At 37.0% G+C, this 21,691-nt stretch overlaps 2 protein-coding genes across 51 annotated transcripts; one reads left to right on the forward strand and one right to left on the reverse strand.

Moving 5' to 3' along the window:
- Positions 1–11,451: 11,451 nt before the first annotated feature.
- On the reverse strand, positions 11,452–12,198 carry LOC104609304 (protein MIZU-KUSSEI 1). The gene has a single exon (XM_010275593.1). The coding sequence runs from the start codon at positions 12,196–12,198 to the stop codon at positions 11,452–11,454; it is 747 nt and encodes a 248-aa protein (XP_010273895.1).
- Positions 12,199–15,339: 3,141 nt separating this feature from the next.
- On the forward strand, positions 15,340–20,960 carry LOC104604128 (ATP-dependent 6-phosphofructokinase 3-like). 50 transcript variants are annotated; one of them, XM_088887764.1, is made up of 12 exons: positions 15,340–15,599; positions 16,255–16,290; positions 16,532–16,594; positions 16,677–16,814; positions 17,289–17,556; positions 18,067–18,135; positions 18,225–18,331; positions 19,004–19,034; positions 19,545–19,644; positions 19,729–20,033; positions 20,205–20,285; positions 20,519–20,960. In XM_088887764.1, exons 1-5 carry the CDS (start codon positions 15,429–15,431, stop codon positions 17,325–17,327), a joined length of 447 nt encoding a protein of 148 aa, XP_088743890.1. In that variant the 5' UTR covers positions 15,340–15,428; the 3' UTR covers positions 17,328–17,556; positions 18,067–18,135; positions 18,225–18,331; positions 19,004–19,034; positions 19,545–19,644; positions 19,729–20,033; positions 20,205–20,285; positions 20,519–20,960. The 50 variants fall into 50 exon arrangements, 24 of the variants coding, with proteins under 24 accessions (XP_088743890.1, XP_088743892.1, XP_088743888.1 ...); XM_088887766.1 differs by having other exon boundaries at positions 19,602–19,644; XM_088887762.1 differs by having other exon boundaries at positions 19,004–19,644.
- The last annotated feature ends 731 nt before the right edge of the window (positions 20,961–21,691 follow it).

Consider the following 21,691-nt stretch of genomic DNA (forward strand, 5'->3'; position numbering starts at 1 on the left):
GACACCATTACAAGCTCTTTCATCACATGTCTCTCTGCCATCCGTGTTAATGATTCCACCTTGAATTTTTGGCTGTGTGGAATTTGTACATCTACATAAAAATCAACGCACAAAACTTGATCCATGTGCAACTAGGTGCTTATTTTTGGGATATGCATTACATCAGAAAGAATACTGATGCTATGATCCAGCCACCAAACACACCTATGTTACCATGGATGTTACTTTTTTGGAATCTGAAACATTCTACTCTCCTTCTGAATCCAATTCTTCTCTTCAGGGGGAGAGTCAAAGTGAAGAACAAAATTGGTTTCTACCTGATTGGCTGAATAATAGTGCTTCAACAAAAATGGTGGATAATACGGAACACGTGGTCAATGAGGAACCTTCTACAACTGATATAGTTTCAAGAGAGACATCTACAGAACCAGAAACATCTACATCGCCACTTCCAGCTGAAATAGAGACCCCAACCTCCACAGTACCTGAAGACCCATCTCCTGAGAATATTCTTGAGGTAAACTCTCCTACTACACCTTCAAGCTCTAACGATATGAATATTTCTGCTAGTTACACTTTACCTTTTAGGCATAATCGTGGCAAACCACCAAATAGATATTCTCCAGATATTGAGGATCGGAAAAAGTATCCAATTGCCAATTATGTATCAACAAAGAGACTTTCCAAACCTCTCAAAACATTTGTGCAAGAATTGTCCTCAAATCATATTCTCACTAGTGTTTAAGAAGGTTTGACAAACCCAAAATGGACTCAGGCCATAAAGGAAGAAATGGAGGCACTATTGAAGAACAAAAACATGGACTCTTGTTACCTTGCCCGAAGGGAAAAGACCTGTAGGGTGTAAATGGGTATTTTCCATTAAATACAAGGCGGATGGGTCGATCGAGAGATACAAAGCGAGGCTGGTCGCGAAAGGTTATACGTAGACATATGGCGTAGACTATCAAGAGACCTTCTCACTAGTGGCCAAATTGAATACGGTTAGAGTTTTATTATCTCTTGTAGCAAACCTTGATTAGCCACTACACCAGTTTGATGTAAAGAATGCCTTCCTCCATGGTGATTTTGAAGAGGAGGTGTACATGAACATCCCACCTGGTTATACATCGAATTCTAAGACCAAAGTTGTGTGTAAACTACAACGAGCACTATATGGACTGAAATAATCACCGCGGGCATGGTTTGGGCGGTTTAGTCTTGCGATGAAGAAATATGACTTTCAACAAAGCAATTCAGACTATACACTATTTCTAAAGCACCAACTTGCTAGATCAAGGCAAGGTATATTTCTATCTCAATGAAAATACACCTTAGATTTACTATCCAAAGTGAGACAGTTGGAGTGCAAGTCGGCAGACACACAAATTATTCAAAACCATAAACTTTGAGAATACCCAGACCAAGTACCTGCTGATAAGGAGAGATATCAAAGGCTGGTTGGTAAACTTATTTATCTCTCACATACTCGTCTAGACATCGCTTACGTTGTCAGCGTAGTGAGTCAGTTCATGCATTGCCCAAGCGAAGATCACATGGATGCTGTGATACTTGAAGTCCTCACCTGGGAGAGGACTTATGTTCTCAACGAATAATCATCTAAAGATTGAAGGCTATACAGACACAGATTGGGTTGAAAATATCTCAGATAGAAAATCCACCTCAGGGTACTTTACATTTGTCGATGGTAATCTTGTTACATGGAGAAGTAAAAAACAAAAGGTGGTGGCCTTATCAAGTGCTGAAGCTAAGTTTCGGGGAATGGCTAAAGGTCTTTGTGAGCTTCTCTGGCTTAGAAGATTAATGATTGAAATCGGTTTCTTCCTAACCTCTGAGATGGACCTATTTTGTGATAACAAGGCTGCCATAGATATCTCTCGTAATCCTGTCCAATATGATCGAACAAAGCTTGTGGAGGTGAAGCGGCATTTCATCAAACAAAATATCAAAGATAAAATCATTTGATTTCCTTTTGTTAAGTCTGAAGAACAGTTGGCAGATATACTTACAAAAGTTGTATCCAGTAAAAACTTCTACAGCTCACTTGGCAAGTTGGGCATCCAAGATTTGTACGCGCCAACGTGAGGGGGAGTATTGGCATGAGCTGTCAAACTAGAGAAATTATAGGATGTATCTCTTGATTGATGTAAATTCCTTGATTCAAGGGTCAATTCTTATCATAGCCATAGTTTGTGTATAGCCAAAAATAGAATAGGGATTGTATATATATGTGTGTACTCATTCTCTGTAAAGATACACAAGAAAAAATAATATCTTTCTTCTACATAAGTTGTCAATAAATGCAAAGTTTGTTTAGTTTTGCATTGATAAATTTACTTTCTTGCCAAACCAATTTTAGTTGTAATAGGTGACAATATAAATTCCAAGACTAGAATATACCTTTTTAACATAGATTAACTTTGAATTCAAAAGTTTGCATCCATTTTTGAATGTAAACTTTGCTCTCATTTTGAATGTAAACATGTCTTGGAATCTATCTTTTTGTCATTGTGAAGACAAATGCATTATTGCCAAAACCTAGAAAAAGTGAACCCAAATGCAAATATATATATATATATATATATATATATATATATATATATATAATGAACTGACATTTGCACTCTTCCCAAATGGAGACTTAAGGATGTTGGATATCCGAATGTTATCCAATCTAATTTAATTTCTATAAAATTTAACAAATTATTAAAAGAAAAAACATAATAGTCTATAAGAAAAACAAAAAATATAAGCATCTTTTTAACTATTTTCATCATATATATGCATATGCATGTCACTTTATAAAATTCCGATTTGATTTTTAATTGGATCCAATCATCTAATCCGGTCCGATCTAAAAATCCAACAGGGATATATCTGAACTTGACAAAATAAGATTAGATTCGAATTTAGAGCAGATCATGATCCGGTTCATTTACACCCCCAATATTAATGTAAAATTTGCCCTACCTTCCTCCTACCTCAATTCTCTTTCATATAAAGTAGGTGACATGGCATGGCACATCATCTTGCTTCCTACCTCACTCCCCAACTAATAACCTTACACCTACCTGCATTCTCTTTCATATAAGGCGGGACCACTGTTTTATTTCTCACAAATAAATAAGATAAGGTCAAATAAGAAGGAAATCAAACCAAAATTTACACAGCCTATTTTCACTCACATACATTTACATTAGGGCATTCGTACTATTACTAAACAAAAACAAAGAAAATTCCTTCCTCAAACACCCTGATTCCCCTAGTAGAGCTCAAAAAGTCAGCCAACCAATTTATATAGATCAATCTCTTTGCGAGTAGACCAGTAAAACAATCCAAAGGCTATCAACTTCCCCCTTTTAGCTGATTTTACCAGAATTTTTGTCTCCATAGTATACTAATGTATGCCGTTGCTACTTGATTTTTAACCATCTTGAATGCCATTGTTAAAGGTCAAACCATGCATATTAATTAAACAGTGTTTAGAATGCAGTAATGTATGCTTGTTGCCACTTGGATTGGTTTGAAACAATTGGTCGAGAAACTACGAAGTCCAAAATATAATCCATATTAATATATTCAAATCAGTTGATATATTTTTGCTCTGGCATGGCTCGGTAGTTTCTCGACTAATTAATGTTATGCATCAGAAAAGATTATTGCCTGCTTGATCCCCAACTGGAAACTGCTTCGCCATTTCCAGTGCCTCGATCGATCACTGTTCTAAATTCAGCAACATATATAGCTACTTTTTGCACTGCTGCTGCTGCTGCTGCATCTTCCTTCTACAGCAATGCTGAATAAGTCCTCGTCTGTGAATTTTGTTAAATGCTTGGAAGGTAGCAAATCTTTCTTGATAAAATCTAAAGGAAGTTTTGGTAGAGACAGAAAATCATTTTGTTGAACAAATTGGGTTGTTATCCTAAATCAATGGGAGGGTTGGGCTTAAGGAAAAACCAATTGAGCTTTTAAAATGCAAATACGTGAGTAATAATGATTTGTTCCCTTCTATCTTAAGAAAAGTTGTTCTATGTTCTGGAGTTCCTTGTATAACTTCTTGAAGGAAAATTTTCCTTTTGTGGGGGTTAAAGTCTCTAAGTGAAAGTGAATATTTGAAAGGTTCCCTAAATTAAAGTCCAGGATGAGTTTATAGCTTCGATGGGCCCCTGTCCTAGAAGTTATAGGAAAGACTTGGTTTGATTTTGAAGGAAATCTATCTATCTATATATAAAGCGACTCAGTGATTTTTTGCTCCAAAATTCCCTTTGTTAATTTTACAAACTTTTAAATTCCATGTAATTAGACACATTCACGTATTAGCTAGGCATTCCCACCCTCCAACAACATCAAAGTCGTGAGAAGTGAGGAAATGCCCCCGACAAATTTCAAAATTTTTTCGACTCTTTCCCTTCCAAAGGAACGAGTTATCAACTCTTTCCCCTGCCAAACGAATAGAGTTTGCAAGTAGAGCGATCATTAGTTACCTCATACGCCTCTTTCCCTAACAAAGGAATAGTGTCTTCAAGTATTGCAGTACCCACAACAGATCGTGGAGATTGGCTGGACATTCACAAAAGAGGGGCGGAGCAACCTTGGCTAGACATTCACAGAACAGGGGCACAGCACTCAGAACAGGGTATTCTGGCGTCATCCCGGCATCCCAGATATGTTATCATGTTTTTCCGAACTAATTCTGGCGTCATTCCGGCATTTCATGTATGTTATCATGTTTTTTCGACCTAATTCTGGCGTCACTCCGACGTCTGTTGACACCAAAACCAACAGAAAAGGAAAAACAAGGGTATTCTGATGTGAATACAGACCCTGTATAAATGACGGAATTTGTTTAACGGCCATTTTCCGGCGTCAATAACAGTTTCCAGCGTGACACACAAGCCACCGACGTCATTCGCCATGGATCTTGGCCCCCTGTTTTCGCTATTGTGGTCACTACGTCGACTAACCACGATTGCCGTCGGGAACCCATCTTCTTCTTTTCTCAGTCTCAGTGTGAATCGACAACATCACTTTCTTTTCTCAATCTCAGTGAATCGACGGCATTACCTTCTTGTGCTGCAACCCACGATTGCCACCAGGAACCCATGCCTGCGCCGTCCTCTGCCTCCTTTTCCAAGGTAATTTTTAGATCACAAATTTCTGATAGTGATTTAGATAATGATTTACTGATTTTTTGGTTTTTGGTTATGACGTAGATTCACACTTTCTTTGCAAAATGTATACAATATCTATTTGAATCAGATTTGAATTCACATTCGAAAAGTCAATTGGTCGAATTCAAATCGAATATTCGATTTGATAATCAAAATTGAATTCGAATAACAATGTTCATAATCGATTTCGAATCGAATCAAATCAAATCAGGCCTAAATGAATTCCCATCTAGACTTCTATACCAAGGCCCAGTCCAAGCCACCCGTTATCATCTATCATACTATCACCCAGGGTCCAGGGAAGAAGACAAATAATTAATCTGAGATGTAGAAATTGTTTGATAAAATAAAAAATATGTAGAAATTGTTTTATAAGCCTACAAATTTTAACCTCACTCAGGGGTGTCCTGTAAATCAATCGAGGAGGATGTATAGGCTATTTGAAGTCATAGGATATGGGTTTAATGTGGTGACTGACAATTAAAAACAAGAAGAACAAAAACACGCAGCAGCAGACGACTAAGTTAAGACAACCGGTATTGCCCAAATTTAAATTCCCGCATTATTTTGCAACTATCTAATGTTATGTGATTTGCATCTTGTAAATCTCAAGGTTAGGGAGGACTAGCTATTATCATGTTGATGTTGCTCAGGCTCAATTAACCTAACATCGAGTAGATGAGATGGAGAAGATGACTGCTGATAGGATGTGTTAGGTAAATTATATATAGGTAGCCTGTATTTTGGGATTGGGATGGTGATAGATAGGTACCTTTGAACTTTTAATTTTAATATTTGACTATCCTAAACTGTTAAAAATAGACATTTGGGTTCATATGTTAGTATTCCCTTAGTTAAATATTATATAATGTCAAAAATATCTATCTCGTGTATTTTTTATCATCGAAAATTTTGAATCCATTATTGGCTCTCCATGTAAGAGTTTCATTGTGGGAAGATATTCGGTTACCTGAAAATGGACTCAAAAATATACGAAAAGGATATCTTAGACATTATATAATGTTTAGCTGATGAAATACTAAAGAATGGACCCGAATGTCTATTTTTGAGAGTTTAAGGTATCTATCTGTCACTACCCAAAGTACAAGATACCTATCCATAATTTAGCCTTATATATAAAATTTAGAGTACAGAACCGAACCGAGTGTTTTATAACTGTTGTGTATCGTATTTTGGAGGCAGAAGACAAGAGGAATCAACCACAGCTCATCCATTCAAAAGGGAGCTAGAGTGCACCAACAAAAAGCAGCAGTAACGAAAATTCTCCCACTAATTTGGCTGTCTTTCTTGTCGGGTGTAATGTATTGATTCACGGCTCACACTTTGTACCGCAGCAAATAAACACACCAATAATAATCAATTAAATAACGTATTAACACCTCATTTTGCTTCATCTCAACTCTTTTGAATTGAATATATAAAGCAGCTAATGCTACAGTACAGATATATTCCATGACAGTACTTAGAACTTACAATTATTTTATGTAAATTTTCAATTTGCGAAAAGCCGTTAGTGCCGTCAACCTTTAACCAACAAAAAAAATGTGAAACACAATACAACCCCACCCCCACCATCCGAAAAGAAGAAACATAAAATCAGAAGAAAGAGGAAGTGATGAACAACCCTAGCTCTTTATTATTGCATTTTAGGCCTTGGAATTACATCCCTTTTTTTATCTAGAATGATTGAATGTCAAATTAGTATTTCAGTAATTATGTGAATTGCAATGCTTTCGTCAGTATATAGATGATGGTTTAGTGTGGGTCATGTCAGGTTTGAATGGGCCATGGGCCGTACTGGCCAGGGGATTGATACCTGCGGGCCTCAACCCCTGGCCCAGCTCGGCTTGGCTTGTTTTACACTTATAATAGAAAAAGGATAATATGGTTCCTAGCTCCAGATAATAATATGAAATTGCTTTACTTTTGTTGTTTTATTTTTATTTTTTTCCTTTCCATAATAGAGTTCCTCTGGATAACACTATGACATGTACTTGTAGAAATAATGGTTTCCAGAGAAACAAATGCCAATTTGTTTTGTCCTATTAATGCGTCTCCGTTCTTCATCAACTAATTAATTAATTAGGAGGTTGGCAATGCTATGGAGACTGGTGAGCAGCGTTAAATCAAATATACTGGGAATATGGGACCTTAATGCTATGGACGATGGAAGGTGTTTAGTTGCAACTTGTGCAAATATATCTATCTCAGACAAATACTTAAATTAAAAAAAAATGAAATGTTTGGATCATCAGGAGAGTTCTGCTCATTCTACTTAATTATTTAGAAAAATTTGCCTGAGGCGTGCGTGTTTCATTCAACATCAGGAATAGAATACATCTCTTTGGATAATATAACCTTTAGGCTGTGTTTAGTTTGAAGGAAAAAGTAAGGAAAGGAAGAGAAAAATAAGGAAACCTTTACAAACCTTGTATAGGATTCTCTACCTTTTCTTTCCTTCCTACCTTTTCCTTCAAACCAAATATAACTTTAAATCAATCTCCCTCCCAGAAAGAACAGATACACAACAGTCATCTTGGCTAAAACTGAAATAAAATAAACTCCATATGGCTTGTCATGCTTTGTTTCCTTGAGAATAAATTTGCATTTTCTGATCTCTTTTAATAATATCGGTCAAGGAAATGCAAGTAGCCAAGTCCACGTAATTGCCAATTTGGCATAAGACTGTAAACTGTTGTGATGGTGATATTCTAATTTTTGTGACCTCTTCCAAAAATGATGATTAAAATTGTATCTTGTGGCCAAGTTGGATAAGATAGAATATCATGATTGTTAATTGAATTAATTTTTCAAAAAACCATATTACAACAATAAGGGTTCCATTATGATACCAGAAAGATATCATACAAGAAAAACTTATAACTAATCCATCAGTATCATAAAAGTGGTGACCAATCTGCTGGTGATTTTTATCAAAATTCACTCGAGGGTTTTGATTGGTTAAAGTCCTTCGAGTATCATATCATTCTTGCAGCATAGATTTTCCCTAACAAGAATTAATTAGAAACTTCAGTAACATTGATTTTGTCGGTAGTTATAGATTTATATCATCCCAAACTTATTTCTAAAGTTTACAAAGGATATATATAAGGAATACTTTGAAGTCAAATCTGGGCTGAAAGGATTAGGTCGGAGAAGAAACTGCATGATACAAGAAAACAATATATTCCCCTAATTGGGTTTTGGTATCTGAGTAGTGATATACATTAAGGGTGTAATCAGTATCAGTTGCTAGAGCTTGAGCTTGATTCAAATTCAAAATTTGACTTAAGCTCAATTAAGTTTCATGTATTAGGCTCAAACTCGATTCAAGTTGATACTCACGAGTTATTTGAACTTCACTTAAATCGAGTCATGGACCACTTGAGCCAGGTATTGCAAAACTCAAACTCGGCTCAACCAATTATTCAACTTGAGTCAAGCCCAATTCGAACTCAATTATTGTGAGCCAAGCCTAAATAGCTCGTGGCTGGGCTCATTTACGCCCCTACTACATAGATAGAAATAGATATAATTTATTTGGTAAATTATACTGTCACCCTGTACTTAGAGGGGTGACACTTCGCTCCATGAACTGAATTTTGTGACACCCCCTGGACTCTTTTTGGTAGAACCCCCACCCCCCTGAAAAGATAAAATTACAAATTGCCTATTTGAGTTTCGATGGATTAGAGCAAAAGCTATCAAAATGAAATGATGAAAAAATGAACATGATAAGCACAATACCTCTTTTGGGCTGAGTTATTGTGCCTTATACGGTGCAAGTCAGGCGGGCTGAGCTGGATTTTAGCTCAACCCAGGCCCAACCCTAAGAATTGGGCCCTAAAGCTCTGGTTGAGCCCGAGTCTGAGGTCAAGTCAGAATTATTCAACCCAACTCTTGCTTACACTAAAATTTGATGCAGTCTGGTTGGTCTCAGGCCAGTGCTGGGCTTAAGTGGGTCAATTAGCCAACATTAAAAACTGGTATACATGTTTGTATATGTATGCATGTATGCATATATGTATAATTTATTAAAAAATATGCATATATGCATTTATACATGCAAATATGTATCTACATATATATATATATATATATATATATATATATATATATATATATATATAGTCAGGCCAGGTTTGGGTTTCCTAAGGGCTAAGCATGAGCCCATTCTGAAAAATTTAAAAGCCTGTTTTGGGCCCAGGCCCAGGGCTCACCTAAGTTGCAACCCTAGTGCCTTCATACACTCATGATGAACTTTATTTCTTAATTGGCAAGGGTTTGGAAGCACAATAACCCTATCCAAAAGAGATTTTGTGCTCTAGCATGCCCATTTCATCATTTTGATAGCTTTTTTCTCAGTTCATCGAATCTTGAGTAGAAATGTTATAAAAAGTACTGAAATCCAGAAGTTCAAGGAGATTTTAAATGTAATAAATGTCACTACCCCCTGAGTATATGTGGTAGTTCATAATTTACCTTATTTATTATTATGAGCTATATAGAGTGGCTCAAGACACTCCCACCAGGTTCAATTTTTTGGATTTTGAGAGGAGGAAAGTTGGTCAATGGGATCTTGGTTCCCATTGACCAAGATACCCATAGTCTTTTTCCAGATTTATTAGGGGATATAGGCCCCTAGGTATCACTTACCCACTTTGGGGGAAAGTTAACCCTAAGGCCTTATTCATTTATAATAGTGCAGCTTACTTGGGTAAGTGCATTTACCCAACATTTACCTGGGTAAATATTTCCTAGGTAACATTTACCTGGGTAAATGCACTTACCCATGTTCTTTTGATTTTCAGGATTTATATGTAAATAATAAAATAACATTTCTACCCACAAAAAGTAACTATTAAAATGGGTAAAATAGTTCTATCATGTTTTGTAAAAATTTCTCCGAGTTGGGAAAGTTACTTATCCACCTAGGAGATGGGTAAGTTTTACCTAGGAAAGTAAGGGTAACTTTTCTATGGGGCCCATTGCTTAATGCAAAAAAAAAAAAATGGAGCAGTTGGCGAATGGGAAAAAGTTTGACCAACTTTCCCACGCATATTCACCTACAAATGAGTGAGGCCTAAGTGGGTAAGTAACTTTCCCACTTGGGGGAAAGTTGCTAACACTTGGACAGGACAAAATTGTCCCTTTTAGGCCCCATTTGCTTTTCAGTAAGTTACTAGTCCAGGTAAGTGTTACCTGAATAAGTGCACTTGCCTATTTTCTTTTATTTCCCAGGTAAACAAGACTGACTGTTTTAACCCTAAAATTCCATTAATAAAAGAGGTATTTTTGTCCCAAGAAAATAAAATTTTCCTAATCCTCACATAAATCTAAAAAAAGAACATGGGTTTTTTGCTCAATGGAAACCAAAATCCTATTGACCAACTTTCCCCTTCTCAAAATCCAAAAAACAAATTTTCCCTTAATAATGTATTTTTATGGCTAAAACGGTCATTATCTTATTTATAAGAAATAAAAGAATATGGATAAATACACTTACCCAGATAAATATTTTCTCGAAAAATACTTACCAAGATAAGTAACTTCCTAAAAAAGAAAAGGGGCCTCAACATTTTCTTGAAAATATACATTCCTTGACTTCCATGTAAAATATAACTAAATCCATTTTTATGGATTACTTGAACTTTGTTGGCTGTGTTAGGGGAGTGAAAGATTGAATTGTTGTACGTAGGTCATATATAAAAAGTTGACATGGGGCGTTATTATTTGTTATTATACATCCCTAACGCACAACCCTTTTTTTTTTTTCTTTTTGAACAAAAGGGGGCTTTCGTTTCAATTAAGCATATCAGAGGAAACGACCGCTGCCAAAAAATCAGGACAAGCCTACCAAGTTATTAACAGCAACTTGAGCAACGTTGTGGGCAGCCATGTTTGCTATCTCCTTCTTGAGAAAGAAGGGAGGCGTGATAAAACGAATATAGCCATCAAGTGCAGTTAATCCGGATTAAAAAAGAAGAAAAAACGAATACCGTAATATCATTCTAGCATATATCCGACCTACAAATGGATTCATCAATCGTATTAATTGATACTTGAAAAATTCAGCAGAAAGTTAATCGAGATGAAAAGATAAGTACAAAGTTATAGTACTTTTGAAACCCGTTAATTAGCAACTCCGAAAATTAAACAATATTCTTAAGCAAAGAAAGAACATATTCTTAAGCAAATTCCAAATGGTATGGCCTCAAAAGGGTGACAGGCACCTCGGAAGTCATTGAGTGCGGAGGAAGAAAATACTGAGGTCTTGATCAATGTCCAGATCAGGGTTGATGAAATGGAAGGATTCGGAGTTGGATGATCCAGTAACACGGTTAAATTTGGCTCGTAGATAAATAAGCTCATTGTCACCATCGAGTTCTTCCTTCCCACTAATAATGCCGGTGCCCACGAACACAGACCGCATTTGCCACAGAATGTCCATATCAGCCTGCGTAGGTCGGCGCCTGATTGCAAAGCCCACCTTTCTCCCATTGCAGTACATGGTCCACAGTGGGACTGACAAAAGAGCTGAAGAGCGAAGGTTACTCGTCCCAGAGTTGAGGTTGCACTCAAGTGTAATTCGGACAAGCCCACTCTCCATTTCTTTTGCAAGGAGGGCAGTGGAAACAGCAAGTTCCAGGAGGATGATGGGAGCGGTCTCTGGGTTTGCTTGGATGCAAAAGCTAACTTTCCCACGGCGGTGCCCATAGATTGTACCCGTAACGGTGGTTTTGATGATGGTGGAATTGCAGTTTCTTCGTGAATTATAGTAGTTGTTGGTCATATACTTCCCTTGTCTTGCTTCGACGTCCTCTTCTCTCTGTTGTTCTAGGTAAGTGGTGCAGTTGCAGCTGGGGATGAGGAGCTCCAGAAAGGAGCGAAGAAGCCTCCATGATCTAACTTGTTTCTCACAGTCGACCACGGTGACACCGTTGACAATGTTGGTGACACCACCACCATCGCTTGTTCGATGCGACATGGTGCAGTTGTAGGGATCAGTCTGTTGCTGGCGCTTGTTCTTTAGAGGGAAAGGTGGCTTCCGGTGTGGAAACTGGTGACGGATTAAGGTATTATATAGATGGTGAGAGTCCAGTCATATTATAAATTCTTAACGACTATTTCTATTCGTTAATTTTTTTTTTTTTTTATTAAAGCTCTATATACAGATATTTAATAGGCAATTCCAAATAAATATTGAAAAGACAAGTAAGTCTAAGTGTTTTGGAGTGGTTAATGCTCCTAGAAAGAGAAACCAAATAGGTATACAGTTACAGTCAGCTAACGCATGCTTCATGCTAGCTCAAAAACCCACAGGACTGAAGGGGTTTTGCTATTTCCTGGATCAGAAATGACTGATGAGTGAGAAACCCGATGGAGAAGAGAATATCTGAATTCTGAAACAGTCCCTTATTAAGGGGTATTGTTTTGCAGTCCTGGGCGCACTCACAAAAGAATGAATTTTCTTATCCTTTTCTTTTAATTTTATGGAGAAGGAGAATTTGTCCTTACGGTCAAAATATATAAAAATACTTAATCAAATGATGTCGGAATGGATTTTTACACTCTATAATATATGCTATGCATGCTAAGAGTATAATAGCTAGAAGAAAGATGGTGGTTTACACCTGAGAAAGAATGAAAGATTCAGTTTGAATCCAAAAACCGTACAGTCAAAGAATGTATACCAAAGTACTAATACCCTTCTAATCATTGTTCCCCAATCTGTTTTCTTTTCTTTTTCTTCTGCTGGGTGGGGGGAGTTTACATGCAGGGCACTAGAAGAATTAATGTCACAACTGTTTCAGCAACCATGAAAAGAAGAGAATCTCTTAGCCTTTCCAGGATGGAAGAACTTCCACCAGAAATTTTGGAACTTGGACAGAGAAACACCTACACAGCTGGAAATTGTTGGATGGACATGGAGGCAAAATGAAGAAAAACTATATAGTGTAGTCTTTGCGGGAATAAATAAATAGATGAAGGTTTTAGCTATCAATATAACATAAACGAGCTAGGCCGGGGTTTCTTTTCTCTTTTATGGTCTGGCTTCTCCCACTATATATATAGTGTGTCAGTTTACTTTTCTTTTTTCTTGGGGGAATAATTTATTACATGCCAGTAGAGATGTTACTTAATTTTATATTAAATTCCCTTTCACTAAGAAAAAGATGGAGTAATTAAATACAGGGCCTACTAATTAATAAAAAAAAAAATTAAGAAATGAGGAAATTAGGGTCTATGTTTTGATACGATCCACTCCCAGATGTAAAATGAATATATAGAATTAATCAAATTCGGGTCTCCCAATTTCTTTTTTATGAGCTAATCAGAGCCACCCACCAAGTAGGTGGAACCTGTTCTGATGGATGCATGCATGACTTGTACAATTCTTCAGTCTGCATCAATAACCATGCCCCATGCATGCATATTTTTATCAGTGTTCTTGATAAGTAAGACTGGACATTGAAAGTTTCATTTTATATATTAATATTAGAGCTGTCTCAAAATTAAGGTTTAATTTTGGCTACATGATAAGGGTTTTAGATCGGAACTCAAATTAATTAATAGATCATACGTATGCATAGGAAGAGGAACATGCATGTGTGGGGCCATTTTGAGCCCCAAACCAATTTATCATACGAAAGAAAGAACAAAACTTCGTTGATGATTCAGTGATCCACTGCACATAGTTTTAATATAAAACTAATCTGCACTTTTGGGTACCTTTTATATGTGGGGAAGGGAAAGGAAGCCCTTGTTTTGGGTTTCAGCTCATGCCATGGTGAGACAAGTTATTATGGGATGAGAGTGCGGGTGGGGGATAGGGACAGCTCATGCCATGGTGCGCCGCGGTCTTGGCTAGTTTTAGTATTTCTCTATTTGGGCTGGGCACAGTAGTCATACTTTGAGTTTTTTCTTTAATGCTAGGTCGCAATTGCGGATATTCTAGTCTTCTCAGTGGTAGCAGTGAGACCGTCTCTGATGGTCTTCAATGAGTTTTCTTTTGTTTTTAATGCTATTCCCCTTCCTTAATTACCTACACCCTCTCTGGTTTGGTTTGATCACATTTGGAATGGTTTATTTAAATGGTTTTTGTTTAATTAGCTAGCCGGTTGGTTAGTATTAAGTTGAAATATTATCCAAGTTCTTCTGACCAGTACATATAGAAACTAGGCATCTTGGTTAATTAAGCATGGCATGGTAACATAACTAGTAATTAAATTTCGATTAACGTTAGCTGTAGCTCAATGACCAGTCTCTGGCCTGCCCACTAGAGCTAATCGCCACAGTACTCTTACTTTGGTTTATATGAGACTAAGGGTGTCAATTGGACTGGATTTGGTCCAAACCGATCCAGTCCAAGGTGAGTCCATTATATATAAACGGATTAGGTCCAATCCAATTCAATGAATATTTTGGACCAGTAGTCCAATTCAATGTCCGGGCCGTTCAATCTATTCAAATTCATTTTAATTTAGATTGATTTTAATCCAAACCTGATCCATTAATTGATACCTAAATTTTGATCTTATATCAGTGAATTAGATATTAGTTTAATCCAATCAAATCCAATATATATAAATTTATTACAGACAGACCAAGTCCAATCCATTCTAATAAATAGTTTGGACCAGATTGTTCGATCCAATCCAATATGTCTTATTAGTCCACTTCTCCTTCATGTATGACACTGGTCCCATTGGTTGGGATTTGTTTTGTTAACAAACAATAAGTTTGAAATTCATTTTAACTTCTCCTCAACGTTATGTTTCTCTCTCTCTTGAAGGTGCCAATACCATAGCTGGCTCAACCGCTCAATTTGTAATTAATTAAGGTCTCTGGCTGGTCCAGTTTGTGGAGGCTTTGGGAACGGGTTGGGCTACCCCCCGGCCCATGGAACAAAAAGAAGTTTCTGTTTCCCACTCCCACTTGTACGTACAAGCTTAGATCACAGTTGTCTCAAACCAAAGACATGCAGCCTTAGATCACTGAAAGAAGATCTGTCTCCCACTCCCACTTGTACAATCTCTGAAGAATTAATGCCCTTTTATATATTTGCATGCGGCAAATCTTATATATATATATATATATATATATTAAAGCGAAAGGGGTGTTCTCCCCCTTCGCAAAACGGAATCTTACTGTACATTCCCACGTGTTTACACTTTATATGTATGAAGTCTTTCTATTGCATTATCCGGCCACCACATGTGCAACACGTATCCTCCTTTTCTTTGTTTTCCACGCATTCCTGCTCTCATCCCTTTCTCTCCTTTTCGTTCTTGCTCTCGCTCACAGAAACAGAAACAGAAACCTCTCTCTCCTGCTCTCATCCCGCTGCTAACAGTTGCAACGGCGATCTTTCTTTTAATTTTTCCCGTTAGTCTCTCTATTTCTCTCTCACGTGCTCTCTCACTCTCTCTTTCTCTCTCTTTCGTTCCCTTCCTATCTCTCCTGCTCTCATCCTGCTGCTAACAGTTGTCATCGTTTGAATGCCGGAAACCTGAGGCCAAAGCCGCACCTCCTCTGTTCATCGACGTTGTCAGACCAAGATCTTGTAGCTTCACCGTTCAGACGAGGAAACCGGCGCAACTATCGAGAAGGTGCCCCCGGGTAGAAGAACCTAGTCTGGGAGTTCAGTTTACTCCTATGAATTGTTAGGCCGCCATCGAAGCAGGTCATCCTCTCTTTCTGCAAATTACCTCAGAACGAAACAGACTTCTGATTCACCTGCTTTGCAGCGTCGATCATCCTTCTCTCTGTGTGTAGTTTGTTTTTTTTTCTACTTTTTTTTTCACTTTTTTTTTTATTGTTTCATTTCTCATGTGTTTCTGCTGTTAAGGATCTGGGATCTGAGTGGGGGATTTTTGAGTTGGTTGAGTACTTTGTTGACCGAAGAGGGCTGTGAGGGATAGGGAAGGGAACGAAAGAGAGTACTGCCACAAATCATTCAGCAATTTTAACATAATCTTTTGAATGAATGATCTTGGTTAAAATTGATGATTGATCAAAACAATTCCTTTTTGCCAGGCAGTATTTTGTGGACATCGACGATACTGTTCCCCAAAAGGTAGTTGTTGTTTTAATGTCTTATCCATTTTCCTTAGCTCATCCTATTTACTTGTTATTTATGGGAGAACGAATCTTCTGGATTATAGGTTTATGGTATGACTTACTATGAACCTTGTTCAAGGGCACAAGGTGCCTCAAAAGGTTTGTTTTTGACAAATTAGAGATAGTAGGTGAGACCATTTTTCAAATGCTTAAACAGCCATGACCATGGTTTACTGAATGATATGTTGGTTGTGTAGATTGTGGTTCACAAGACTAGTCCAAGAGAGATCCATTTTAGACGCGTTGGACCACGTCAAAAGGTATACTTTTCTGTAGTATTCTTCATTCCAAAAAAAAATGCAGGGAGCATATGTTAACAAGACTTCCTTTTGTCTTGCTCAGATTTATTTTGAGTCTGATGAAATGCATGCATGTATTGTAACGTGCACTGGTCTATGCCCTGGGCTTAACACAGTTATTAGGGAAATAGTGTGTGGCCTTAATTACATGTATGGCGTTAGCAGGATCCTTGGGATAGAGGTGAGTAGCCATGTCATTGGAGTTCACATATTCAAGATTTTTGTTTCAGTTCACTAGCTATGTCATTAAACATGCTTTGTTGGTTAATGGTAATTGTTTGACCTTTGAAATAATATTAGGTCCTTGTGTTGCTTTCAAAATTGGTCTCTTACCCATCATTTGCAAGCTCCCTGCATCAATCCTTAGCAACTTGGTTTGCATCTTTGAGGTCTTCTGGTCTGGGATCTTGTCCAGAATCCCCAGATTGTATTCTCTTTTCTCCCTTTTCCAATCTAAGCATTGTACATTCCCCACCGAAGTTTGAAACACAGTATGGTTTTCAAGACTAGTAGTGCAAGCACATGGGTGCCCAATAACTAATTTGGTCCCACTGCTTTGAAGCTTTATTGTTCTCCTGTTCTCCATTAATCTGCATGTATCATTATGACTGGTGTTACATTTGAATATTGCATGCTTACCAAATAAATTTTTTAGGTTTCCAGCACATCAACCTTCCAAGCTTTATGGCCTTAGCTGGTCCTTGGGACAATGGGAGACTTCTACTTGTAGAAACTTCAATTTTACCGGTGCTGTGGAAAAGATTAGTACCTTTGTAATAATCAGGCCATCGGGGATGGACCTGGTCTTCTTTTATTATTCCTGATAGTAATTTTTGAACCAGCAAACAGTGATGTGAGATCATCTATTCCTGCTCCATTGTCTTGCAATTAAAACTTTATATCTGAAATCCTAAGTAGATGAGGTGAGGCATCTTCATTTTGAAAATGTTTCTTTCTGATTTTTTTTTTTTTTTTTTTAGAATCAGAAGCCAGAACCATCACAGGGACAAACTTGGATAAAGCTGGAATCAAATTTGAGAATTGTTTCTTCTTTTTTTATGTAAAGAAATCTAAAGCATTGGTTAAATGGATCAACCCAGTGACTAGATATGATCATATGATTGTTTGTGAGAATCAATCAGAATCTGCTTATCAAAGAAAAAAATAGGATAAATTCTGTATCAGATTCAAGCCTAGGGGTTGTGAAAGTGGTTTGTAGTTTGGCACTTTATAATTGCAATTCTTATAATGCTTATAGAAAATGAAGAAAATTAAAAAAAACATCAGTTTCCTCAATTTTGATTGTTTATTTGATCCATAACTTTATAATTGGTAATAAGGATTTTTTTTCTTAGCTTACACCTTATATATGTTTCTTTGTTTTTTTTTTTTTTGGTGCATTGACTTGATGTTGTGCAATGGCAATGATACAGAATGAATGCTAATTGAAAAGCTGGCTTCACTCGAGGCATCCTATAGGGACCATGCTGTTCCCTCCGACGGTACGCCAATGTGTAAATTTTGATGAAAATTTTATCGAATGGTAATGGGTGTTTTCTGGTTTTCTTGATCCATAATTTTATTCTTTAAGGGACATTGAAGGTGACTTTAGCAACTGTAAGATGAGGAACAATAGCCATTCTTCAAGTGAAGGGGTCAAACACATCTTATGGGGAGCTCTTTAAAGAACGTTTTCAGGTAAGCAATCTTCATCATTGTGCAAGTGGCTAAAATGTTAGAAAGTTGTTTATGACATAAACCACATTAGTCATGTCAGGTTAAGAGAGTTTATGGGACCATAGTTTTGGTGGATTGGTCAGGTGCAGGAGCCTGAATGGCTACCCTGTTAGAATTTGGGAAATTGTCTCTTGAACTACAAAAAGTGTCATGAGAAATTGAAGCAAAAACCAAATCGTATTACATACACATTTTATTTAAAAATTATAGGCTTACTTTTCTGTGTGGTTTGTTGAGTCATTAACTCATTTAATTTCTTTTCTCACCATATACATTCACTGCTTCCATAGAGCTTTGATGTTCAAGTAATTACTCAGACTTGTATAATAAATATTCCCCTACATTAGCTTATTCAAATTTCAAAGTAGATTTGTTTTATTTCCACATTTAAATGAAAGAAATTATCTTTCGTTCTTTTCATTTTAAAGGTTTTAGAAGCATTTCTCTTATATATAGATTTTCCTGTTTTTGGTTCTTATCCTAGAGACAAATAATGTGTCACATGTCTTGACAAAATGTTCAAATGAATAGTGTTGGCCCAAAATTTTACTTTAGGTTTCCTTATGTTACAAATGTATTTCCCTTGACATAATCTGTTGCTGAACTCATTTTTAATTATCGGGTAATGCACAGGAGAAAGCAATCTCGGACACACTTTGCAACGGTTAGCATTGAAACACCCATTGCAGTTTGGGCTTGTAGCAGACTAGATTCCTCAATTTTGGCATCCATGTTTGTGGTTTTTGTTATAAGCTGCATCTTTCCTTTGATGGGGAGGACTAATTTGTCCACCCCCACCCTAGAGGAACTGCTCCCTTCCTCCCTGTAATAAAACAAGAACAGAGATGATTGTCCACATTTTGTAATAGTACAAATTGCTCAGAAGGGGATGGTTTATGAGATTTTGCTCACTCCATAGACAAAATAAAATAAGGCTTGGTGTTAGCAAAGAGAGGTTGTATATGTTTTATTTTTTTAAATTTTAATTTTTTATTTTAATGAAAACTATTTATTAGGGTTTTCTTCTAAATTTTGTTTGTTATTCTCTATTCTAAGCTCTATTTTTTGGTGGTTTCCTTCTCTTTGGAATGCATACTCATTCTCCTCTTTGCTCTTCTCAGATTTGTTAGTTCTTTTTTTGTTACGGGTTCTGTTTTTTTTCGTTGCTTGGCAGGTGTTGTTTGTGTTTCTTCTCTGATGACAGTTTCCTCTGTTCATGGAGGTTGTGTAGTGGCTTCGTTCTTTGGTGGAGATGGCTTTGTGTTTAGTGCATGGTCAGGGTTTTCTGTTCGTCTGTTAGTTGTTCTGTTATTGGCAATATGGTTATCGTGGTTCATGGTGTTGATGGTGACATGCAGAGAGAGAGAGAGAGAGAGAGAGAACCAAGGTCATGAAAGCATGGACTCTCATGAGCATGGGAACATCACTGGATAGAGTTTCTTCTGCTCTTCGTTCTTCTCTGAATTGGCAAGATAGCACCAAAGAGAGATTCAAGGCTATGAAGTAGGATTATCTCCAACTTCCAGTTTAGGGATATGCAGTAAGATTTTTGAAATATAATAACTCCCTCAACCATTCGTTCCAAGCTGAAGCACCAGTGACTCCTGATAGGATATCTGATTTGGATATTCAGGAAATGTCATAGGAACATCAATTTTCAGAAGTATGGGACAAGGTTTTTTAACAATTTTTTTTTATTATATATTGAATCCTATAGTGGTTGTTATTGGATTCTCTCTATTTGTGTGTATTCTACATTTTCTTCCTTCTGCCTGTCTGCTATTATATGGTGGCTGCATGCGGACCATTATAAATTGAGCTTTTCTCTTTGTAGGAAAACGTTTTCCATACAGTTCCTCCTAGTGCAGTGGAGAACTTCAGAAAATTTGTTGAATCTTACTAGGCTCAATATGAGGTATGCTTGCCAATATGTTCTCTACATATATTTTCCATTTATTTGAAAGTAACTTTTTTCTACATGTTTTTTCTTCACAAAAATATATTGGCTATAGAAGCTGAAAAGAAAGAGAATAAAATTCACACATACACGAAGCATTCATTCAACTATAGGAATATTGAGATGGAAGGCAATCTCAGAATGGTAGTAGACTGGTTTCAAATTGATACCTAAAGCACATGTCATTACAGATTCATAATAAGGGAGGTGAAGCATTTGGCTATGCAAGTAAGATTGGATTTTGTCCAAGTGCAGATATCAACAAGCAGCTTTGCTGATGCATTGAGTTGACAAGGAGTGCAGAGAAAGAATATATATATATATATATTTTTTGGTAATTTCTCTTTCTGTGATTGTTTCTAAATATGTAAATGAAGAAACATATAATGAGTTAGGTGGTGGGCTGGTCCAAATGCTCTTTTTAGGGGTTATGGGAACACATTTGACAAGTGTTCCGTTGAGGATAGTTTCAGTTGTTGAAGACATTGTTCCACAAAGAATTGGTTGGTTCACAAGATGAATAGCATGTGTTTTGGGGAAATATATGCTTAATGACTTTGTAAGATGGGTCTGTTCTTATACATTTAAAATTTGTATTTCTTTTATTTGTATGCTATATATGCATCTTTCATATATTAGTTGGTTCATTCCAGCAAAGACCAGGATTTGAATCCCACTGTCACAACTTTTATTATTCTTCCTTATAGTTCACTGTCCCATTTACTTGGTATTGCCCCTTGCTAGTACTTGTTGAATTAGATGGACAGCATCAGCTCGATCGCTATCACATTAAAACGGAGAGTGAGAGGCACTAGTTAAACTCGGGATTTTTCGGGAAATGACAGCCTAAACCAATTAGAGAGAGGTAGAGATGTCTCTAAAACGGCAGAACAAGACAAAAAAAAAATCTGGTATTTTACTTTTAGTAGGTGTATCGTGAGACAGGGTGCGGGAGATGGACAAAGTTTGTTTGTGCCTCAAATTAATCTGAAATGCATTAAGTTTTGATTAGTACTAAGTGTTTATGGGGAAGGACTAGAGAAGCTGCGCGCTATTGATCTTGCTGTAAAGCCGGGCAGACAATTTTCAATTACATAACCCATGCATGTCTATCCCAAATTCCCAATAGGCAATAGCCATGCATAGCAGATATATAGCGCTGTTGTAGGAACTAGCTAGCTAGCAAGGAAGACGACCAAATGATATGTTAGTATGCATACAGAGAAGAATATCCAACTACTAGTTGGATTAATCGAAACAGGCGGATCCAAGTGTTTGGATGGTCCCTACTCCCTACTGCCTCATCAGCTTCCTCTCAAGTCCTCGCCCTCCATGCACTCTGTTTCATTCTCAGCGGTCCAAAT

Source organism: Nelumbo nucifera, chromosome 5, assembly GCF_055504915.1.
Source record: "Nelumbo nucifera cultivar China Antique chromosome 5, China Antique-T2T, whole genome shotgun sequence".
Taxonomy (NCBI): domain Eukaryota; kingdom Viridiplantae; phylum Streptophyta; class Magnoliopsida; order Proteales; family Nelumbonaceae; genus Nelumbo; species Nelumbo nucifera.

Excerpts from the sequence above, each read along its gene's own strand:
- LOC104609304 (XM_010275593.1), bottom strand. The coding sequence starts at position 12,198 with ATGTCGCATCGAACAAGCGATGGTGGTGGTGTCACCAACATTGTCAAC.
- LOC104604128 (XM_088887762.1), top strand. The coding sequence starts at position 15,429 with ATGTGCAACACGTATCCTCCTTTTCTTTGTTTTCCACGCATTCCTGCT. Across the intron at positions 15,600-16,254 it reads TCTTTCTTTTAATTTTTCCC|TATTTTGTGGACATCGACGA; the intron begins GTTAGTCTCTCT and ends TTTGCCAGGCAG. Across the intron at positions 16,815-17,288 it reads GCAGGATCCTTGGGATAGAG|GTTTCCAGCACATCAACCTT; the intron begins GTGAGTAGCCAT and ends TAAATTTTTTAG.